At 32.4% G+C, this 22,615-nt stretch overlaps 1 protein-coding gene across 1 annotated transcript; it reads right to left on the bottom strand.

Annotated features, from left to right (window-relative positions):
- Positions 1-14,611: 14,611 nt before the first annotated feature.
- On the bottom strand, positions 14,612-21,110 carry LOC128988009 (uncharacterized). The gene is made up of 4 exons (XM_054409174.1): positions 20,966-21,110; positions 16,930-17,041; positions 15,713-15,811; positions 14,612-15,167 (listed from the first exon to the last, which is right to left on the bottom strand). Exons 1-4 carry the CDS (start codon positions 21,065-21,067, stop codon positions 15,088-15,090), a joined length of 393 nt encoding a protein of 130 aa, XP_054265149.1. The 5' UTR covers positions 21,068-21,110; the 3' UTR covers positions 14,612-15,087.
- Between the last annotated feature and the right edge of the window lie 1,505 nt (positions 21,111-22,615).

Genomic DNA, 22,615 nt, shown 5'->3' with positions numbered 1-22,615 from the left:
CCAAAACGAACATATCCACTCAAAACTCAAACTCGAAAATTTTGACGAAAACAATACTTTCTCCATATACTAATAGGGGGAGAAAGTAACAACTTTATAAATGCAGAGAAACTCAAATGTTCAAGGTCTTTAAAATAAAAAATATATATTTTAGTTGTAATCTAAAAACGCAAATTCTTACTAAACCAAAGCTAGAAAATAATGTTCCAGCATAAATAGAAACATATTTTATACAAAATTCTCTAATTTTACTTCGGATCTGGGTGTATTTAAAAAAAAATGTGTTTATGTCAAACCTGATTTTCAACTCATTGTGCCGGAGTTCTGTATATTCGTCAGGTGAGGCGCCGCTGACCAATCAGAATGTGCAGACTTGTGATAAGACGATGACGTCACTCTCCATGCTTTCAGAATGCTATGCATACCAGGGCGCACTGATTTCGTGCACGAAACCCCAAAACTTGGTGAAATCGAGCATTGCTCTGAAGCGGCAATAAAGGGTTCCCAAGATGAGAAAGAAACATTCAAATTAAACTACTAGTTTAATTTAATATATTATATTATTATTATTATTATTATATTATATTATATTACATTACTAGGATGTTCAGGGGTTCTTAAAATAATTATGGGGCTCTTATATTTGGCAGATGGTGTTGTGCTGACTTGAGAAGAATATTTGTCAACATTAGGTTTACAAATTACAAATATGTGAGGACAAATCATATCAAACATTTTACATTTTTGCAACAGCAATACACAACAGCGATACCTAACATTTAAAAATTTCAAGTTTTAAATTTCAACATTATACTAAAATAACTGACAAAGATTCACAATCACAAATCACAGTAAACAAATATTATGTTAATGTACTTGGCATAATGATTTTAAACGAGCACGATCAAGGTAGAAGGACGAGAAGGAGAAGTAATACAAGTAGTATTAACACCGAGAGTGAAGAAACACAAGAGAGGCCCAGACGCTCAAGCTTGGCCGTAATGAGGGATTACAGCTTTGAAAAAATTGTTCAACTACTGAGTTTACTGAGGAGTTTACAAAACTGGAACTACATATGTGGACAGTAAAATAAGAAACAGGTCGAGAACCTTGATATTAAATCGTAAAAATAATGTTTTGTCAGAGCTCATAAAACATCTAACATAGACCCCCATTGAGTGAAATAGACTATTCAACATTTTGAAGTAAACTTTGAAGAGTTCATTTTCAAGTTTATGGGGAAAACACGTTATTATATCTCCTCAAATTAAAAACGTTGCACTTCAAATGTATGACAGTAAAGTAGTTAATTCTTGATTAATTTAAAACTCTTTGTTGATACAGTACCAGAATGGATTTGTGAGGGCAAGTTAGTATCTTGATGTTTTATAAGTTAAACTTATTTTTGAATTTGTTTTGTTTCTGGTTCTCTGGCGAGAAATAACCCGAGCTTTAGAAAGACAGACTAAAATGGAGGATGGAAGAAATAAGATTGATTAGAGAAGATAAACTGCTCGAATCTAGTACGGAGTTTTAAAGGTAAGTACTTATGCATAATCGCATTACATGAGTTGGATTGGTTGAGTTAAAATAAATTAATCGTATACAAATACTCGAAAGAAGCCATTGTACATGTAAAATGGGATTCGCAATATGATTTTACTGTCACTCAAAAAATGATGAACAAAAAAAATGCACTGACCATTAAAAAAAATGAGGATTCTTTTACATATTCTAAACTTGTATTATTCTTGTATTATTATTATTATTAAACTGAGCAATAAATAATCCATAAAAATAATTTATTAAATTCCAAAAGATAATTTCTGAATTTATTTATTGTGTAGTTGAGATCATCCTAGGCAAGAACAATTTAAACTTTGGGATGGCAGATGGAGTAAAGGGCTTATCCCAACTCCGCGCAGTGGTCAGAAATCTGTCAAAACCGACTGTCCAACTCCGCCCAGTGGTCACTTCGGATCCCTCGCGGCACACGTCCAACTCCGCGCAGTGGTCAATTTTGGCTCTCACGCCCTGACGGCTGAGAGTTGGTGTTTGAACTTTGAAATTGTGTTATACTTTATGTTATGTTTATCATTTATAGGAAAGGAAAAGGGATAAGATATACCTAAAACAGGAGATGAAGCTTAAAACCCACTGATATAAGAAGTTTTAAAAAGTCCGTGAAAAAGAGTGACCGTGAATTTATACGTTCCAAATTCTACAATAGTCAATCATTCATTTTACTGGGCTTATGAGCTCTCTGAACTTTAGTACCAAGTTCAAAAATATTAGTTTTGTATACAACCGCAGATTGCTATAACAAATTAGCTGTAATCTCTGTTCCATACAACAGTTAGCAACACTCCTCAAATTGGAAAATATGGCCGAAAAACGTCTATGTTTTTCATGATTTGCAATACAAAGTTATATCAATACTTAAAGCAGTATGGGAATTTTAATAAAACTTCAGACTTCAAAATTGACTTTATATTTAATTACTCTATGTACAAAATGTTCAAAATTCCAGGGCAAGTGAGCCAAAATTTATGGTTTTTATCAAACATTAATAAGAGTCCTACAACACAGATTTGCATAAAATTATAATCATCGTTAACATAAACATCGTGTATATTATTTACAAAACAAACAACAACAAAAAAAAGAACAATCCATTTAAATATCTGGACTAAAAATAAAATACAAATTATTAGCCTACTAAAATTGTATAGGTAAAATCGTTTACAAATTTACAAAAGTTACACTTTTTCAAACCATAATAAATTTAAATTAATATAGTTAAACAATAATTATAAGCTTTAAAATGCGAAGCAATAACCTTAGTAAAACATTTTACAATCGTAAATATTTTAAAAATCACAGTACCGTCAAGTAATAGGCTATCTTATTAATTTTCCAGAAAAACTAAAATAGCATTATTATATGTATGATAATGTATTATACATGTATTATATATATATATTATTATATATAGTATTATATATATATATATATATTATTATATTATATTATTATATTAGTATTATATATATAATTATATGTATTATATATATGAATTTGAACGCATGGTGTTTTTGACCTCTAGGGACCTCAAAACGAAAAAAAAATCGGTCCCGCGTCCAGGTCTTACCATGAGTACTACGGTAATAGCTTATTCCCTATATGGGAAATTCGCTAAAAACAATACAAGAAAACGTTTTATGGTTTTATGTTGTAGTTTTGGGTGTGCAGAGTCAGATTTTCCCAACATTGGACAAATTTTGAAAAAAAGATACCATAAGCATTTTCTATGCACAATTTTCTAAATACATGTATTGTATAATGTATTGACTTGGAACCAACATCGATATTTATTGGGTGGTCATTACTTCATTTCGATTGGAAACGTATTTTGGCCGCCATTTTGAATCCACCTTATTGGATATAATTTTTTTTTGTTGTAACGGCAGTGTTGTGACATATTACTACTATATATACTAGATTTTCACGCATATTCCATTGCCGAAATCCGTTTTTAAATACATTTTTTTTGTTTTGAACGTTTTGTACTTTGACATTTTTTAAAGATTATTTTCCTTATCTTCAGTTAGTAGTTCATTCTTAAATAATTAATGATGTAAGGGCTTTCATTTGAGCTATTGATCATTAAAATTGGACAAGTTAGAGACGAGCTACCAATCCCAACAAAATATTAAATTTAACTTTTTATAAATCAGTTTTTATTAAATGATTTATATCTCGGGTTCTTAATACGTCACCAAGCTCTTTCTGGTCTCAAATTACTCAGTAGAGAATTAGGTTTTTTATTTTATTAGTCACTAAATAATATCTGACTAATTAATAAAAAATGAGTCATGCACCTTAATTTAATATTAAATTATTTGCATTTGAAATTTGTCTTTAGTTAAGTACATATATCCCCAATTCTAATAACTCCCAATAAATAACCTATAACTACAGTAAAAGTCAATACTTTGATGAATCTTTTAAGATTATAAAGAGCATTGGGAGTTATTTTTCGATTTGGGGGTATATGTCTTAAACTAAAGACAAATCTCGAAAAAAAAAATATTTTTAAATAAGACACACCCATATTAAATTTGTCACATGTTATTAAGTGATTAAAAAAAATTAACCCAAACATTTACTGAGTAATATGAAAACAGAAAGAACTTGGTGGCGTATTAAGAACCCGAGATATAAATATTTTAATAAAAATGTATTTCTAAAAAGTGAAATTTAATATTTTGTTGGGGTTGGAAACTAGTCTCTAACTCGTCAGATTTTAATGATCAATAGCTCAAATGAAAGCTCTTACATCACTAAATGTTTAAGGCTAGAACGAAGCGTTAATATATGTACTGGTAAAATAAGCAAAAATAATATTAAAAAATGTTCAAAATACGAAATGTCCTTAAGAAATGTATGCAAGAGAATTTTCGTTTGAATATATCTTTAAAACGAAAAAAAGATATTTAAAAACTCATTTTGGAATGGGCGTGAAAATCTAGTTTAAAATAATGTGTCACAACATCGTCATTACATTAAAAAAAATTATTTATATCCAATATGACCGATCCAAGATGACGGCCAAAAACACGTTCCCTATTGAAATGACACTGTCATTACATTTAAAAAAATATTTATACCCAATAGGGGGATCTAAAATGACGGCCTAAAACACGTTCCCTATCGAAATGAAGAAATGACCACCCAATAAATATCGGTGGTGGTCTGAAGTCAATATCAATGAAAATGCATGTGGATTTTTTTTAATTTTTCCAATTATGAGAAAATCCGTCATATTAAATCTTGATTCTAGGGGTTTTCCAGTAGACCGATTTTTGGCAATTTTTACTATGTTACTCTGCATACCCAACACTACAACATAAAACCATAAAACGTTTTCTTGCATTTTTTTAAGGTAATATTCTATATTTCTCGGACTAATAAAAAAATTTATTTTTGCTTATTCTCTTTATGATTTAGACTAAGGAACTGAATACGTAGGTTTGCTGCAATGGTAACTGCCAAAAAAGGAATTTTTAGTAAAAAAATATTAAAACAGATAATATGAAGCAGAACAAAAAGTCTTATCTATATAGGTTTAATGAAAAATAATATTATTATTTATGTTTATTCTCCATAAGATTAACATTGAGTTATCTCAAGAAAACATACTAAAGTTATTACTTTCAATATCTCTGTAACAAATTGAAGCTGAACAAAGATTCAATATACTAAATTGTTAGGTTTTTTGTGTTGAATCTAATGGTGAAAAAATAAATTTGAAATTATAACAAACTTTGTAGAAAATATTAGAAAAACATATATTTGAGGTAAAAAATCTTATTTTTTTAGCACATAATACCCTGAAAATTCATCTTTGGGTTACTTTGTCTGCCTAGTTTTCATATTTAAGGTTGGAAATATAGTTCTACATGTGTTTGCCAATTTTTGTGGAAATCGGCTAATCCTGAACTATGAATCGACGAATTTGCAGTCATCTTGTCGATTTGAGGGCCTCACGGCGGCCATCTTGGAAAAACCCGACTTCCAGTTGTCCGATTTTGGTAGACTTTTTTCCTGGTACTTTCTACACCTATTACTACCAAAAACCGTCGAAAAACCATTTGTTGGAATTTGTTCTATCTTAGAGGCTTTTTTGGGCTAAATCGACTCGTCTAGATATATTTTACTGGTAATGCAATCAGGCAAATGGAAGTTCGCTTAGTCTGCAGTTTTGCTGCGGCGGGGGTATTATTTTAATAACAGCAGCACACTTTTTTGAAACTTCAACTCACGACCATGCAAATGTGCTGTAGCCTTTGTTGTGGTAAAAACTTTTCCAAAACAACTACCGTAGATATTAGGAGTGGCCACCGCGCGGAGTTAGACTTGACACTATAAGTGACCACCGCGCGGAGTTGGGCTGAACCCTTCGGGGGCCATAAAACTTTTCCTCGGATTAAATTTGACCACTGCGTGGAGTTGGGCAATCCCCGGAGTAAAACAGAGAAATGAAGAACCAGAAGATACTGTAAAGGAGAAAACAGTGTTTCTTGTGCATGTCCATTAGAGTCAATTTTTTCTCCTTTACAGTATCTTCTGGTGTTTTCCCATAAACTTGAAAATTAACTCTTCAAAGTTTACTTCAAAATGTTGTTCTCAACACTAAAGGGGTGTTACAAAACGGAAACATCAAAATAAAAAGCTACAAAAACTTTTGTTGTGTATTTATAATAATTAGGTAGCGTTTGCAGAGGCATCCACAAAATTGAGCGGAGTCATAAGGGTTCATATTATTGACCGTGTCCATCGAGCTTCATAATTATTTTTACCTTAAATTTTAAGTGAAGACAACATTTTTTGTGTAGAGATAAATATTGGAGTAATTAGATTGGCTACACATTGTCTTATAGTGAATGGGAGTAAAAAAACTCAGGAATATCATTTGAGACCTTTCCGGAGACCTGCATTTAGTCTACATTTAAAGTTTAAAACCTCTGGTTTGGGCATCAACCTTTGCTGAAACAGGGTGTTACAGTTCCAGCTAGTGAATGGTGATAACCTAGAAATCAACCCTAACACTTCAGATTCTACTATTTTGGCTACTGATAACTGCATACCGCGATTTTATGTGTTGGTGATACTATGAGTGTTAACACGAAATATAAGGCATTCTCTTGAATCTGAGACCTTCATAACTACTAAAACATAAATAATCAACCAACTAACTTAATATACTCAGTAAAACAATTTAACATGTTTTTACAATATACAATTTATAGTTTGACTTAAATGGATTCAAATTTTACTTGATTTTGATTTTGATGAATATGATTATTATAAAATAAAAAATGTTACAAAAGTTATATCCAGCGTTTAAACCATAGCCATAGCCAATGTGTTATAATGGTTATACGTTACTAATTTGTGTAATCAATCGGAAAGTGATCGAAGACGAACATTAAGCCGCAGAGTTTTGGAAATAATGCATATGTGGAATAATGCTATCAACCATTTCTTGATCTACTGCATTCAAATGTCAACATCTGCTTCCTAAAGGATTACATTGACACTTTGACACTCCGTGGGGTGGATTCCTGAGGGATTTTTTAAACGCCATATATATGTTGGCACTCGCCGATATGGTCTTTATCACCATGCAAAATTTGAAAACGATTGCTTCAACCGTCAGGAGGAGTTTGCGTATTACGAAATGTATTCGAGTCGTCGTGTAAGAGCTTCGCTCAACAAGTTTCTGGAATTTATTTGAACACATTTTAGGAGTTAAATGACAACTTTTCAGTAATAAAAACTGATAAAAATTAAAATTAAATTAAAGTTTCGTAGTATTGAGAAAAATAGTGGTATCCAAAATCATTACGTAGGAAAACTCTATTCCATTTCGTAAAGAAGTCATGTATATTGTAAATTGCCAAGTCAATTAGGTTTTGCTGTATGATAAGGCAATAAATCATAAATGACATCAAATCTCTTCAGATATTTTGAAAACTAACACATTGGGATGTGAATTTACAGATTGGTGTAGTATGCTTGGTAAAAAAATTAAAAATATATTTGAACACAGTCTGAATTTAGAGGGGTAAAAACATTTACCCAAAAAAGAAATAATAGAAATTAGCATATTCTGTTATTACAATTCTACCAACATTACTGCTGATAGAAAGAAAAGTATTCAAGATTTTTGGAGAGAAATATACCACAAATCCATAAGACTATTCTTAGACCACTATAAAAAAACTCCTATTCAAATTAAATAAAAATCTTCAATTAAAATTAATCAACAATCAACATGGATACTAATGTAATTTTTACTACTTATTGGCGTTGTAAGGTACAACGAATCCGGCTAAATCATGCGAAATGTTTTTTTTATTCACGTAAACTCCAAGGTTCTGTAAATTCAATTTCAAATGTTTACAAACGTCCGATAGCTAATCAGCCACAGAGTCATAGGTTTGTACGTTCTCAGGTATTCGCAACATGATTATCTTATCATTAGAACATAGTTTATAATTAATCCACCTGTTTCACGATAATTTGATACAACCAAATGAAGCTGATGTAGTTATAATCTTATGACTGGAAGTCAATCAAAATCTCTATGATTTTTTTGAGTGTCGAGTGCTCCTTATATTAAAGCAGATAACAATTTGACTCAGCTAATATTTCTTCCTAAATAAAGAGCGTAATTGATTCATTTATCCAACATGCAGTAGTGATGATTTGTATTTAAATTTATCGAATTAGTCTAATTGTAAGAAATACAAGTAGAAAGATAATCTTCTGGGATTTGTGAATTGAATAAAACTGAATGTGGATAGCTGTTAACTGTTTTGACGACGGATGCTGAACCAGAACTCCCAAACCAAGAAAACAACATCGGCGGAAGTTTTCTTTGGGTAAAGAAAATTTGACGCTGATCACTCAAAAAATACTTTGTCCAAGACTCATCAAAATAAAAACGTCTGCTTGACTGTGACGAACAACTTTTGAAAAATGACGCTTCCACTTTGTACTTGCTGCGATGGCTTATTAGGATATTATTGATTAATCATCGTATTTGAGGTTTGAAAGTTTCGCTAGAGTGTCCCTGATAATAGATAAGGTCCAATTAGGGGGCAGAAGAAGTAGGACTATATTTCAACTTATGTTAGATCCCGAAATTCCTTTTTCGATTTTTGAACTAAATTATAACAGTATAACATTGATCTTTAGACCTTAAAGCAAATGTGCCGGATTTAACCTTGGATCAAAATAAGTCCATAAACAAGCTAACTGCACAGTTTACTTTTTGTGCTTTAGAACAACATGGTAACATTACAGTCTTTTTTCAATTTTTAACTAATTATTTAAGGACACATAAACACTTCAATATACGAAACTATTTGTTTTTATGCTCTACACGACGCTGCAAAAAAACTAACACTTTCATGACTTGGGTAAAAAAAAACAATGTTCAACGCTCTAAACCCCAATTAAAACCTCGTTCCTATTACAGTCGATCTTAGTAACTTACAAACCCATTAGTATTGATTTTGTCATACTAAAATAATTGATTCAGTAACTTTTTCGTGAACATAAGCATGTTCCGTGATATATTGGGTTGAGGCTGTTCCGTAAGTAGGTACAACTACTTCGGGGTGGATTTTTAAAATAAAAGAGGGATATCATTATTTCGGAAACCCCATGTTTTCCATATATTCACCATTTTGTTTATTTTAAATATTAAAAATATTTATTCGATGGAGTATACGATATATAATAGCACTATGAGTAATGTAATTGTGAATAGATAATTTTATAAAAGTATTTTTTTCATTTTAAGAATTAATTGTTGGCCGCCATTTTTTTTAGCTTACATAACAAATTTCAGTATACTTATAACATTTATAATTTCCTATTACATGACATCAAGTACATAAACGCGAAAGTTTTTGCTTTTCTTAAAGGTAAGTTGGGATATAAGAGACCTGTGCAGTGTGCGTGTTAGTTATCTAAATCAGCCATTGGCTATTTTATTTTAAAATGTTTTTTAAATTTGTAATTCATAATAAACATGTTAAATGTTATCAACGCATTGTACCGTAACCCATTGCTCAAAGTAACGGAGTTTCGGTCACGCTGTATATTTGTCAGGTGAGGCGGTGCTGACCAATCAGAATGTGCAGACTTGTGATAAGACGATGACGTCACTCTCCATGCTTTCAGAATGTTTCATGCTTTCGTGGTAAATAACTACTTTCCGAACATCTGGTGAAATATACTGGGTATCCATACAATATTCATTGAGTTTTAAAATACTTAAGTGATCTTATAGATACATGAATTCTTCTTCTACAAATTACATGGATTGAAAAAGAAACCTCACAGGTTTTGTTTGATATCACTAAAATTGCTCTATGCTCTACCCGGTTTATGTTTTCCAGTCTAAGTTGTAACTCTGCATAAACGTTGGTATCCATATCCTGGCCCACCGTAGTCACTGCAACGTAAATCCTTTTCGGAGCTCTAGCAGAGTTTGAGGTAATTCGAGGATGTTCTTGTCCTTTACATAGCAATAGAGAATGAAATCGCATACAGTAAGGTCCAGGGTGGTCACGTGGAGAGCTTACCCTCAGCACATCGGCCAATCTAAACATCATAGAGTCCCTTAATCGAATAACTTTGGACATCGTAGTGCCAATGAGGTGGAGCTGGAACATGAAGTATTTCAGGCTCTCTTCAAGTTGAGGATACAACCTTTGTTCCCAAATGTCCAGATATGCAAAAAATATATAAAAAAATCACTTAATCTAGGTGTTAGGCACAGTGTCGTGGGGCAAAAATTAAGTGGTAATGCAATTGAAACCCTGTGATTATTTTTTGGAAACCCTGTACTATTTTTCACAAGAACGATTTAAAAAAGGAAGAAAATTGAATTAAAAATTCTATCACAAACTGTAAGTCGCTAATACAACCACAATCTTGTTGTTTTTCATTGGCTGCATCTGGTATACATTATAGGCCCTTGTTGTGTCTATCTGGGAAACCTGGGACTGCGAAAAATTCCAGTATTATTTTATATACAGAGTCGAAAGGGGGGTTTTCTCTTTACGTTTGTAATTATATATTTATTATTCCAATATTTTGAACTGTAAGAATAACATTGGAGAATGTCTTCCTCTTTTGTTAGTTGGTTTTGATAAGATAACTACTTTAAATTATGACCGACTTATTTGCTTCGACTGTCATAATTTCAATCTTATTCTACCTTTTAGAAAAGTCACGTGTCCAAAAAAAATCATCAAGCAATGCCAACTTTTACGACAGTTGATGGTTGTTGAGATGAAACAAAGGGGTTCGAGTGTGCAGACAGGTGACGAGGTGACGTCATCAATATGGCCGCCACAGCTGATAACACTGCGGAGTGGACTGCTGACTGGTGCTGATAACGTGTATTCAACAGACCATTTCCGAGAATAACAATCTAAAACTTCGAGTGTGCAGACAGGTGACGAGGTGACGTCATCAAGATGGCCGCCACAGCTGATAACACTGCGGAATGTTGACTCGCACCAAAGAAAATAGAACTATTTTCTTTGCTCGCACTAAACAATTCAACAGACTTTATCACTGGAAAACCAGACCTATACAGAATATGTATAAAATAATATCGATGAGGACAAGGGTTATGTTTTTTTATTCCAAATTGAATTCTAGGAGAATGGTTTCCAACTGGAGTCGTTTTACGCAATACTACAGTCTAGGTCTAGTCTATGTTGCGACATTATCACTTAGAAGCCAACTATGATGGAGGGGACTTTGAATGCCTAAGAATTATGATATTTTCATTGTCACGCAATAAATTATTAAAATTGGTTGTATAATTATATACTATATTGTTATATTATACAGCATAGTGGGGTATCGGGACTGAAAGCTGCGCTCTACTGTGGCTCTGCCCCTTCTCCACAATTTTTTGTCAAAGACAAGGGATATTTGACAGCCACGGCGACGGCCTTTAGTATCGTATCCCTGGCAATAATTTGTCATTAAATCTAACCTGTACCAGATGAAGATTCCATTCATCGACACCAATGGAAGCAAATATGACTATTCCATAATTTATTGATTTTGTCACTTGTTTAAATATACTAATATTGCTTCTTGCAGTTAGTAAACACAAAATTGGTTTGACACTATATTGCATCCGTACATTTTACAAATGAACTAAGTTGTCCTATGAAAATAGGAATTAAATCACAAATAAAATAAATAAATATTACTAAATTCTGACCTATGTGACAATTGTACAGCCTTGTTATTAAATTACTATGACCAATGGTGATATGAACAATCTGCAATTTGGTTTTCTGATTGACGGCAGAACTATCAGAAAAGTAGAAGCTGTTAAGCCTACACAATACCATGCCAACATCAACCAAAACTTAGCAGTCGGGTTGGTGTTATTGAAGTAGGCCTAGTTCACTTCTCATCGATGGCCAACTAGGGCTTAACTGAGCGAAATTCTAACATCCTCACCAACGCTAATAACCAAAAAATTGTATGCTGGATTGTTAGTTACATATTTATAGCATTCGATGCATTTCCAGAGAGGTTTCTACCATGGTTTGAAAAACAACAACTTAATAAATACAGAGAAACTAAAATTTTGACAAGATCTTTAAAATTAAAAATATATATATATATTTCAGTTGTAATCTAAAAACGCACATTCTTACTAATCTAAAGCTAGAAAATAATGTTCCATCATAAATATAAAATACTCTAATTTTACTTCGGATCTGAGCGTATTTTAAAAAAGGTGTTTATGTCAAATCTGCTATTCAACTCATTATTTTGCACTCAACTGTACCGTATTGTAATCAACGTATTGTACTAGGGGCCGGAGTTTCGATCACTCTGTATATTCGTCAGGTGCGGCGCCGCTGACCAATCAGAATGTGCAGACTTGTGATAAGACTATGACATCATGCATTTAGAATGATCTGGAAAACTACCCAAATATATACCTAGCTAAGGAGTAGGATACAGTACATGCCGTCATTTAAATTGTTATACAAATAATATTTTTTTGTTTAGGACAAATCTAAAGATTTATCCAAAAGTTTGTATGGGTTTTAGAGGATGTGCCCTCTCCTCACCTGAGAAACATATCTTAATTTGTTTTCTAAATGTCTAGAGTCATAGTAAAAGAAAGATTCAGAAACCCCCCGGGTCAGTATAATAAAAGTTGATCTGCAAAACAAACAGCAAAGCAATGCGCACTATTAGCTGTGTATTTCCTTTGCTTGGAAACTTGCAATGGTTGAGCTGAGTAATGACATTGAGTATACACGTACATATATACTGAGTAATGGTAATATGGTATCTTAATATCACGATTTTGCTAAGTAAACAATAATATTCTAAGTATCTGAATCTACAATCTAATGATCGATCATGGTTGGTTATTATTAGGTTATTATTTACATGATTAAAGGATTAACGCATTAAAGTATTCATTCAACACAATACTATTGAAAAATTGTAGTTACATAAGTTTACAGTAATGAAGAAAGAGCTGTCCCCATTGAAGCGATCAATATTAATTTAGTATTTTTTTTATATGTGTACAAAACAGCTAAAAATAACTTAACCTGACTCATTAAATGTTTAGAAAAAACTTAATTACATAAACATGTTTCTGGTCAAGAACGAGTGAGAGAGTACATTAGTCACCACAGAGGCCACTAGAGTGCAGAGGGTAGTGTCGCTGTCTTTATTATTGGATACATTACTTCAACTGTAACTCAGATTCTGCAACTATCTCTCGAAAGTGATTGAAAGTGTCATGAGTTTCATAATTCCTCTCTGGCTGTGTAGCAGACACATGTTAAGAATATCATTACTGAATATTTGTATATACATCACCTGTCTCGTGAGCTCATCGCTCATATAACTGCTGTTTATCCAGAAGCTGACTGAGTTGGTAGACATGAATCCGCCAAGAAGTAGTAACCTCATACGATCTGAAGACAAGGTGTTTCCTCTGCTAATTGTAGATTTATAAACCATTTTTGTTGAATCCATTGGGGATTCTAGGCCCACGTTTACTCGCTCAACTTACAATGATTTTAAGATTTACTGGTTACTGAAATTTCGTTCACTCAAAAACATACAGTATGTTTAATGCAAAATCAAATAATTCATGTCAAATTGTTCTGAACCCAAGTTATATAAAAAATAAAATAAACAGATATGGTTGTCCTCATGTTAAGTATTATCATTGACTGTATTATGTTTGCCGTTTCTTACTTCATTTGTTTACCTCGATTACTAATAACTTCATATTTTTATCACATACCAAACAGTTAAGACATATGTGATAATATTTTTATACATATGAACTGTTATTGTTCCTTATTTAATTTACGAATTTCTTTATTGTCTCACAGTTGTTCTTTGTTTACTATTTACATTTTGTATTTGTATGTAACTTACTTGTCTTCAGAGTTTATTAAAACCTATCCTTAGGTCAATTCATAATGAGTTTTATTTGCACTTCAAGGATTTTTGTAAAGACGAATGTAGATTCATCAAATCCCTCTAAAAATTATTTTAATTGTTATAACTCATAAAAAATCAAATTTAATATCATAATTGTTATTATTTATATAGTTTCTATAATAATTAGTAATTCTTCTTTTTTAGAATTATTAATCTTTACATAGATATAAATGAAATACCTTTTAAAATGTAATACCAAAATTGATATTAGAGACATAAAATTCACAAACTAGTCTTTATAAAGTATAAATCATGAAAACAATATTTTGTGGAAAACATTGCATTGGCCCGCATCAAAAGCTTTTAGTACAACAGTAACAACAACACTGACAACAACAATTGACTGTCTAAGAAAATATTAATGTATGACAAACATTGATGTTAATAACCAAAAAAGGAATAAGGGTGGTCACATTCGCCATCAAGCAGAGGTTAGGCTGTGTTGACACATATTTACTATCAAAAATGTAAAGCCTTCTAATAAGTGAATGTATGGAAAATAAACACAAAATTTGTGGATGCTCATCTATATTTACTACAATTCTATAAAACACTACATATATGACACCCATTGCCACTCTACCTCTTACGCATGCAAGAGCATACAAGGCTTTTAGGACTCTGGATCAAACAATTTGAACAAAAATTCGATTTAAAGTACAGTAACAAATTAAAAAAGTTACAATAATTAGAATTTAAAAAAATAATATCTAGAAATAAAATTTTAAAACGTAGATTTTCCTAACCAAAAGTTCTGCATAAAATTTAAACTATACTAAAATACTTGTAATCGATGATCCATATCTCTAAAAATTTGGAACAAACATACCAAATTTTGCTTGAATTATATAAAATTTTTATGATTTCCATACTTGAGGCCTTAGAAAGATTAATACAGTATGTATATAATTATTTGTAACTTATGAGATAGAGGTAGGGTGGCAGTTTGGGTTTAAATTATTTTCTGTGCCTGGCTGAATCCTTTATTTAAAGAACTCCACGGCCCCCCTCACAATGGTATGTCTGGACCTTTTGCTCCTTAGGATGGACTACGTGAATAACTAGCCCTATAAAAACAAAACACATTTGTTAAATTTGCAAAATACGTTTAAACTTACGTGTATGTCTCTCAAAACCCTATATTAAGATTCCTAACCAACAACAAACAAATCCTAATAATAAATTCTGCGTTGTGATTGTTTTGATAGATAAATCAGTTAGAGTCCTTTGAGTAATATGATTTGATGAAAAGTGTTAGCTATGATATTTGTTGTGTTATACCATTTATACATTTTACAAGTATATTCAAGGAGTGTATTATGATGCCTGCTAAAGACACACCAAGTAAATGAATTTCGCCCAGAAACTATAAAATTATCCAACACATTCAGTAGCAATGACTTTAAACTGTTGTAAAACGTAAATACACAATGTAACCCTGTAAAATATAAATGAAAACGATTGACGGATTCTATGCTGCATCATCGTACCTTGTCATCTCAATTATATGTTACCCACAATCCCTCCAAGGCCTTTTAAAACTACTCAGTATTTTTCATAAACAGAGCCACTATTGTTTTAAGACTTTTGAAAGTACATGTAGTCTACTCACCTTCCTCTACAAGGTTGTTGTAGGGGTCAGCACGGGGCACGTTAAACCCACACTTTCTAAAGCAGGTGGCAAGGCAGCTGTAAACAGTTGCCCTCAGAGCTGTGGAAACGAAATAACATTGATAATACAATTAAAATGGCAAGTTTTAACTTTTATTATAGTTAAGTTCTACTAATTTTGGTAATTTAAATAACGATCTTGAAACTACTCGTTTTTAATATTGTTTAATTTTTTCTACCATAATGCATTCATTAAAATTATTTGTAGTATTGCTACTTCTGTACAATTGTTGTGCGTGAATTACCTTATATTTTTAAGTGTCTTCATTGATTATGAGTGTAATCATAAACACGTTTGTGTTAGCATAATTGTTTCTTGTTTAATATCATTGTGGAAATATGATTAAGTTAAAAAAAAAGGATCTACCTATTACATTATATAGGTGTTATAATCATGTCAACATATTCTGTTCAAGTCCTTATCACCGCGGATGGAATAGTTTGGTTCCGTTGTTATTCTGTTGGCATGTCCTTTTACCCTGATTTTTTGTATCCATTTTAAGTTAAAGGCATCATGATAGCTGAAGTTAATTTAAAACGTCATACCTGATTTCTTATTGTTGAACATTCTTCAAAATATAGCATATTCTATACAAAACTATACACATAAACTTCTTCATTTGTTTATTGAAGAACAAGAATGACAGAATTAGGGGAGAGTTTATTTGACAAAATATTTTTTGTAAAACTGAAAACTATGGATTGTATTCCTATTGCAGTATCCAGAATCCAAAAACAGTATTGGAACTGTTCAAGGTTACTCCTAACGTTTGTTTAAGTTAACAAAGGCCACACTTTTATTTCAGCAGATATTTTAACTGGTTTACCTTAAAAACAATTGTCTTGTGTACGTAATTAGCATGGTTTATAAGTATAGCATATAACAATATGGATTATAGATATAAATGAACGACCTCATTGGCATGAAATAAAACAAAGTTTATCTTAAAAAAACTCAAACATCATAATATTAGAGCTCAAGTACAAAACTAGGCCAGATTACAAGTTTATTGGTTTACATTTAGGCCAGTGACATCTTTTGTTTTTGATTACTAAAAGCAGTCAAACAAAAACAACCCATTAGTGTTAAAAAATAATGAAAATCGATAAACACTAATCGAATTTAAAATTTAACGATAAAAGTATTAAATCTTTCACCTTTGTACAATTTCCAAAAGAATTTGTAGAAGACGATGATATAAAGCATGAGGACCACAACCATGATCATGGACATAAGTTGAAAACATTCCTCAGTAGTCAGGTAAGCAGTCTGAAAAACATAAAAGATAAACTGTAGTGTATAGATGGTCACTACACTAATATGATGGACGATCTTTCCTAACGATCAATAAAACCCAAACATTCCTTGTTACAGAACAATTTCTTCCTACAAAAATGTGTCTTCATGATTGTTACGATCTGTTTGTAAATAATACTTTTGATAGTTAGAATCCTATGAAAAGTAGGATTATAATTAGGATTAAGTAATTATTATTGTATATATGTTAAAAAGTGTTCTAATGACATCTACTATAAATATACGAACGAATTTCCCAAGTCATGGGCTAAAATAAATAATATACTATTCGCTGCAGATATACAATGAGTAGTGATGTGGACCAGGTAAATACCCAGTGGGCAGGGTATTAACAAATAGGCATTCACCCCAGGCCTGTGTAAATAACCGATATAAATGGCATAACATCATCATGCCAAACCTTCATGGAAAAGCAGAATTTCAATTTGTTTAGGAGTAATAAAGAAAAACTAAAAATCAATATCACCAAGCGTACCATCTTGAAATGAAGACTGTTGACGAAAATTAAAAAGAGCCATTTCTGAACTAATATGGTTTTGTGTCATCGAGTATCAATGACTAGAGGGGAGAAAAAAGAATGAAAATGAGGGAAGAATATGATTAGTACCATAGACAAAAAGAGTTAAATATAGACCGTCAGCCGAGCAGTGGTTACCGTGGTTACCATAGGTTCTGTTGCACACCGCTGGAATCGCCAAGTTCTTACGTAGCGCGTAGGCCGTAACTACAAGGCGCTCCCAGTGGTGTGCGCCAGAACCTATGGTAACCTCAACACAGCGGGCTGTTTATGTTTAATTATTTTTGTCTATAGTAGTACTTCGACTAAAGTTAGATTATATATAAATGTTTATCTAAATTTCGTTGTAGTGCATATTTTTACATTAAAGAATTGTTATTTGTCCAGTAAATTTTATGGTTTGCAATAATTACAAAAATACATCTTAGATTATAAAATGTGTATGTTGATGACATTGTTCCCGATAAACCACAACCGAAAATGAGCTAGTGTTTAGAAGACACTTTGTGCAAGTGATGAACTGTATTTTTCGTCAAATTTAACATTTGAACAAACTATGTTACAAAACTGAAATATCTTTATTTTAATGATAACCTTTCAAAATTACTTCTAGCTTGTTTGCAAATTAATTTGCTAATGGAATCCAGCAGCTGTTTAGTAGCCTAAGTGATTCAATCGTTGCTTCTATTAAGATTATGTCAGGGTACATTATATAATCGATATGCCGAACTACTTACAATAAGGCAACAATTAACCACGATCTATTGAACAATCAATAAATACATTCGATACATGCAATTGTTTACAATCGAAATTTACAACTGAGTTAACAACAGCTGATTTTTACTCCCTAAGGGCTAAGTACGGTTTTTACTCCCTAGAGAGTAAAAATGTTACTTTAGAGACCCGCATCGCATGCATTAAAAACGACTGCTGCAATATGACGAAACGTTTGTATAAAAACACCGAATGGAAGTGTGTCTAAAACGTATAAATCAGTAGCAGTTTTATTAACTGGTTGTTTAGGCAAACAATAACAAATGAATTGACAAGTCACGTAAAAATCGCAATTGGAAACTCGTATTAACGGACAGAGTGAGGAGTGGTACATTGAAACCACGTCTGATTTTGTTGTTCAACGCAGATACAATACGAATCATTAAGACGTACAATTAGGGCTCTGTACCATTTATGAACACTAGCAATTTGGATCACTAGAAATGGAATGGTCTACCCCATGTCAGCGATGAAGATGAGTGGCGTGTTCAATTAAGGTTTGTGAACAATACAAAAAATCCACAAGATGTGTGGCACGTGAGTTGAACATTATAAAACACTCTATCGTACACAATATAAAAAAAAAACAGCGGAATGTTTTCCATATTTAATATTTTTTGTTATTTTTTACTTTACAAAGGTAACTAACTAAAGGTAAGGTACAGGTAAACTATACAATTTTATGCTTGCAAAAACGGTAATAATTAAGGAACGATAATGTCTACATTGAGTTACCATTAGTATCTTAAATAAGATTGTTAAGTTGACAGTTTGAGTATGTGTCTTTAATAGTTTGTCAATATTTTATATACAGTGTGTAAATTAAGTCTTGAAAGAAATCTGTATTTTTAAAACCGAAATTAGAAATATTTTGTTTGTAGAATTGATTCTTAACAAAGGTTCCGCAATTTTTTACACAACCCCTTAACTCTCCTAACAGTGTTGAGGGTAGGGTTGACTTATTTTTTTCAAATAGCAACCCATATTGAGTGACCCCTCATTTTGAAGGGCTTGTCAAAAGAAACACAATATGCAAACACGAGGTGGATATCTCATCCCTAGCCAAAATGGCAGGTATTCCAAAATTTGATTTACTGTATGTGAAAAAGCACCAATTTCACAAACATGAAAACAAATCTGTATTTTTTAAACCAAAATATATTGAAATATTACGTTTGTGGAATTTATTTGTAACATAAGTTCCGCAATTGTTTACATCAACAATATCTTTTAACCCCTTTAACAGGGTAGGGGGTGGGGATGATTTTTAAAAATAACAACCCTTTTGAGTGACTCCCTCATTTTGATGGGTTTAACAAAATAAATACAGTGACGCAAACCCGAGGTACATATTTCATCCCTAGCCTAAATGGAGGGTATTCCAAAATTTGATTTATGTGATAAAGCAACCATTTTGGAATACCTGCCATATTGGCTAGGGGTAAGATATTCACTTCGGGTTAGCGTCATTGTGTTTCTTTTGACAAGCCCTTCAAAATGAGGGGTCACTCAATAGGGGTTGCTATTTGGAAAAAATAAGTCAACCCCTACCCCCTACCATGGGAGGTTAATAGATTTTTTGTGTAAAAAATTGTGGAACTTGTTAAGAACCAACACTAAAAACAGAATACTTCTATCTATTTCGGTTTTATAAATACAGATTTGTTTCAAGACATAATTTACACACTGTATATAAAATATTGACAAACTATTGAAGACACATACTCAAACCGTCAACTTAACAACCTTATTTAAGATATTAATGGTTACTCAATGTAGACATTATCTCCTGAATTATTACCGCTTCTGCAAGCATAAAATTGAATAGTTTCCTGTTAAAGGAAAAAATAACAATAAATATTTGTTTTTTATGCTACTGTTGTGAACATCTCAATAATAAATGTATCACAAAGCAAACTATCCAAACAGTCAACACACGAATTGATAAAAGTTTATGTGTAGGCCTGTATCAAGAGGTTTCTCATTTTAGAAGTCTCACCTCTGCAAGTATCAAACGACGTTAATATCTTATACATGTCAATGAAACAAATCAAAACCAACACAGTTCAACTTCATCTCTTCAACTTCAACTACCTTAGAAAACTTTTCAATAACGGATGAAAAAATAAATTAAAAAAATGTAAAACCACCGAATAAAACTGTCGATTGTTGTCACGTTTGCGTAAGGGCATTCATACAAACATTCCATATAGTACATGTATATTTTTTCCATGTAAAAAACTTATGGATTATTCGCTCTCTCTAGTGTTGATGTAAAATAAACAAGTTAAATTATTAGTTGTTGTAATCACCTTATAGCTGTTAAAAAAATATAATATTTGAATAAATTGTTAACTGGTAGGTTCGTGATTCCACCGAAACAAATTTCGAACAATGTAAATGAGCAGTTTAAACACAGGTTCCTTCATCTTCTCCTATAAACCTGTTGGGAAAATAAATTAAAATTTACCTCGACATATACATCATGGGTAGTACTATTAACACTACAAATTACTTCCTAAAAACTACAGAAACTGACATTAAAACATTCTTAGTTAAATCCTATTTAAATGGTAACATACCTCAAAGGGAGGGTTTTCCGTAGAGACCAGAAGGCCAGTGTGACTGATGTTCCCCTTGGGCGGGAAAGACAGGGTGACACGGTAGATGGAGAGGACAGGCATCTCGAAGAACTTCACTACTAACACTTCAACAATGAAGGAGAAGAGAATGAGACTGAGACAAAGCCAGGTAGTTATGGCGGCTTTATATACTAGCTGCCAGTGAGGCCACTATACCCGCAAGAAAAGTTTGTCGGCAGTCTGCAGATACTATGAAAAGTGTGTTTTCCATTACCTAATCTTTAACAGATGGCTTGGGATTTTAACTTAAATCGTGTAATAGGGTGTTAAACCATTTGCTTGTAATTTATGAAAACATTGATAAGAATACTTAAAACAAATTTGAAAAAAAGACTGGAAATTAAGGGTCATATAACATATATAAAATTAGGAAGTATAAAAAGGAGCTGTCTATGTTTAGGCCATCAATGCTATAATTATAGGTGTTGATGAATCGTAAAATTACACGTTTTACTTAATAACTACAGTATGTGTCAGCCACGCTTTGCCGTGGGATGTGTCTGGGAAAATGCACATTGTAAATGAAGAGAATAATTTTAACCTTACTGGTTAAAACTATTAGGCCAATCATTCCAATATAGAAGTAAGGGACTCTTCAAACATTAAAGAGAAGGGGCTCAGAAGTTTAATCGTTGACGGAAAGGGGTTCATTCCTCCAAATATTTAAAGAAAGGGGCTCAGTCATGCAAACCTTGGGAGAGAAAGGCGCCCCCATACGTTTAGAGAAAAAACTCCGTTATCCAAACGTTAAGAGAAAGAGTCTTTAAACATTAAGGGGAAGGACTCAGCCTTCAACATGTTTTGGGACAGGGCTCAGAGTCCAAAAAGTAAAGGAAATTCATACCTTACCTTACCTAGTTGACCACTCAAACCTAATCACATTTTGTCCTCAACAACAGCTTTTCGCCATCTTCCTCGGTCTTCCGTCAATTATTCTTTAACATGCACTCTTCTCATGTCTTTTCAAACTTGGTCCCACCACCGCAGTCTCGGTCTGCCCAGTGGTCACCTGCCTACAGGAACTGCGTCTAAAACCTCTTAAATTTGACTAGCTGGGCCCATCTTTGTCTTTAGCTTTTGATTAAAGCTATAATTTCTGGGTCCTTAAAGATGCCTCTCAATTCATTGTTAGTTCTTATATGTAAGGGAATACATATTATAAATAAATAATACACTATAATAAATACTAAATATGCAAGAAAAATAACTACCACCGCTTGCCCGGCGGCTCATTTCCCAAATGTTATAAAGCTCGAGAAAGAAACGTGAGGGCTTAATTCCTAAAACAATTAGACAAAAAATCTTATGCCCCCCCCCCCCCCAACGTTTAGATGGATAGACGTGTAGTTATGTGTCCTTTAGTAAATGTACAAATAACTTCAATGAATTAATTATATAACCCCCCCCCCCAAGATTCCTGTATCAAAAACACTTTAGTTGCATTAGAATACAGTGCTTAGTATTTTACAAACTTATTATTATTGTATTACTTTACTCAGTAACAGATTTTCTCCGGGGATTTTCCAACAATCCCCCAACCAAAAAAGGGGGTCTGGGGGCGGAGCCTCCATAGCGAGCAAAGGCGAGTTT

Source organism: Macrosteles quadrilineatus, unplaced genomic scaffold (assembly GCF_028750875.1).
Source record: "Macrosteles quadrilineatus isolate MER2022 unplaced genomic scaffold, UCM_ALF_1.0 Scaffold_2__2_contigs__length_208266976, whole genome shotgun sequence".
NCBI lineage: Eukaryota > Metazoa > Arthropoda > Insecta > Hemiptera > Cicadellidae > Macrosteles > Macrosteles quadrilineatus.
This window is presented reverse-complemented; position numbering and strand designations above follow the sequence as displayed.

Excerpts from the sequence above, each read along its gene's own strand:
- LOC128988009 (XM_054409174.1), bottom strand. The coding sequence starts at position 21,067 with ATGCCTGTCCTCTCCATCTACCGTGTCACCCTGTCTTTCCCGCCCAAG. Across the intron at positions 17,042-20,965 it reads CGGAAAACCCTCCCTTTGAG|ACTGCTTACCTGACTACTGA; the intron begins GTATGTTACCAT and ends TATGTTTTTCAG. Across the intron at positions 15,812-16,929 it reads CTTTTGGAAATTGTACAAAG|CTCTGAGGGCAACTGTTTAC; the intron begins GTGAAAGATTTA and ends TCGTTTCCACAG.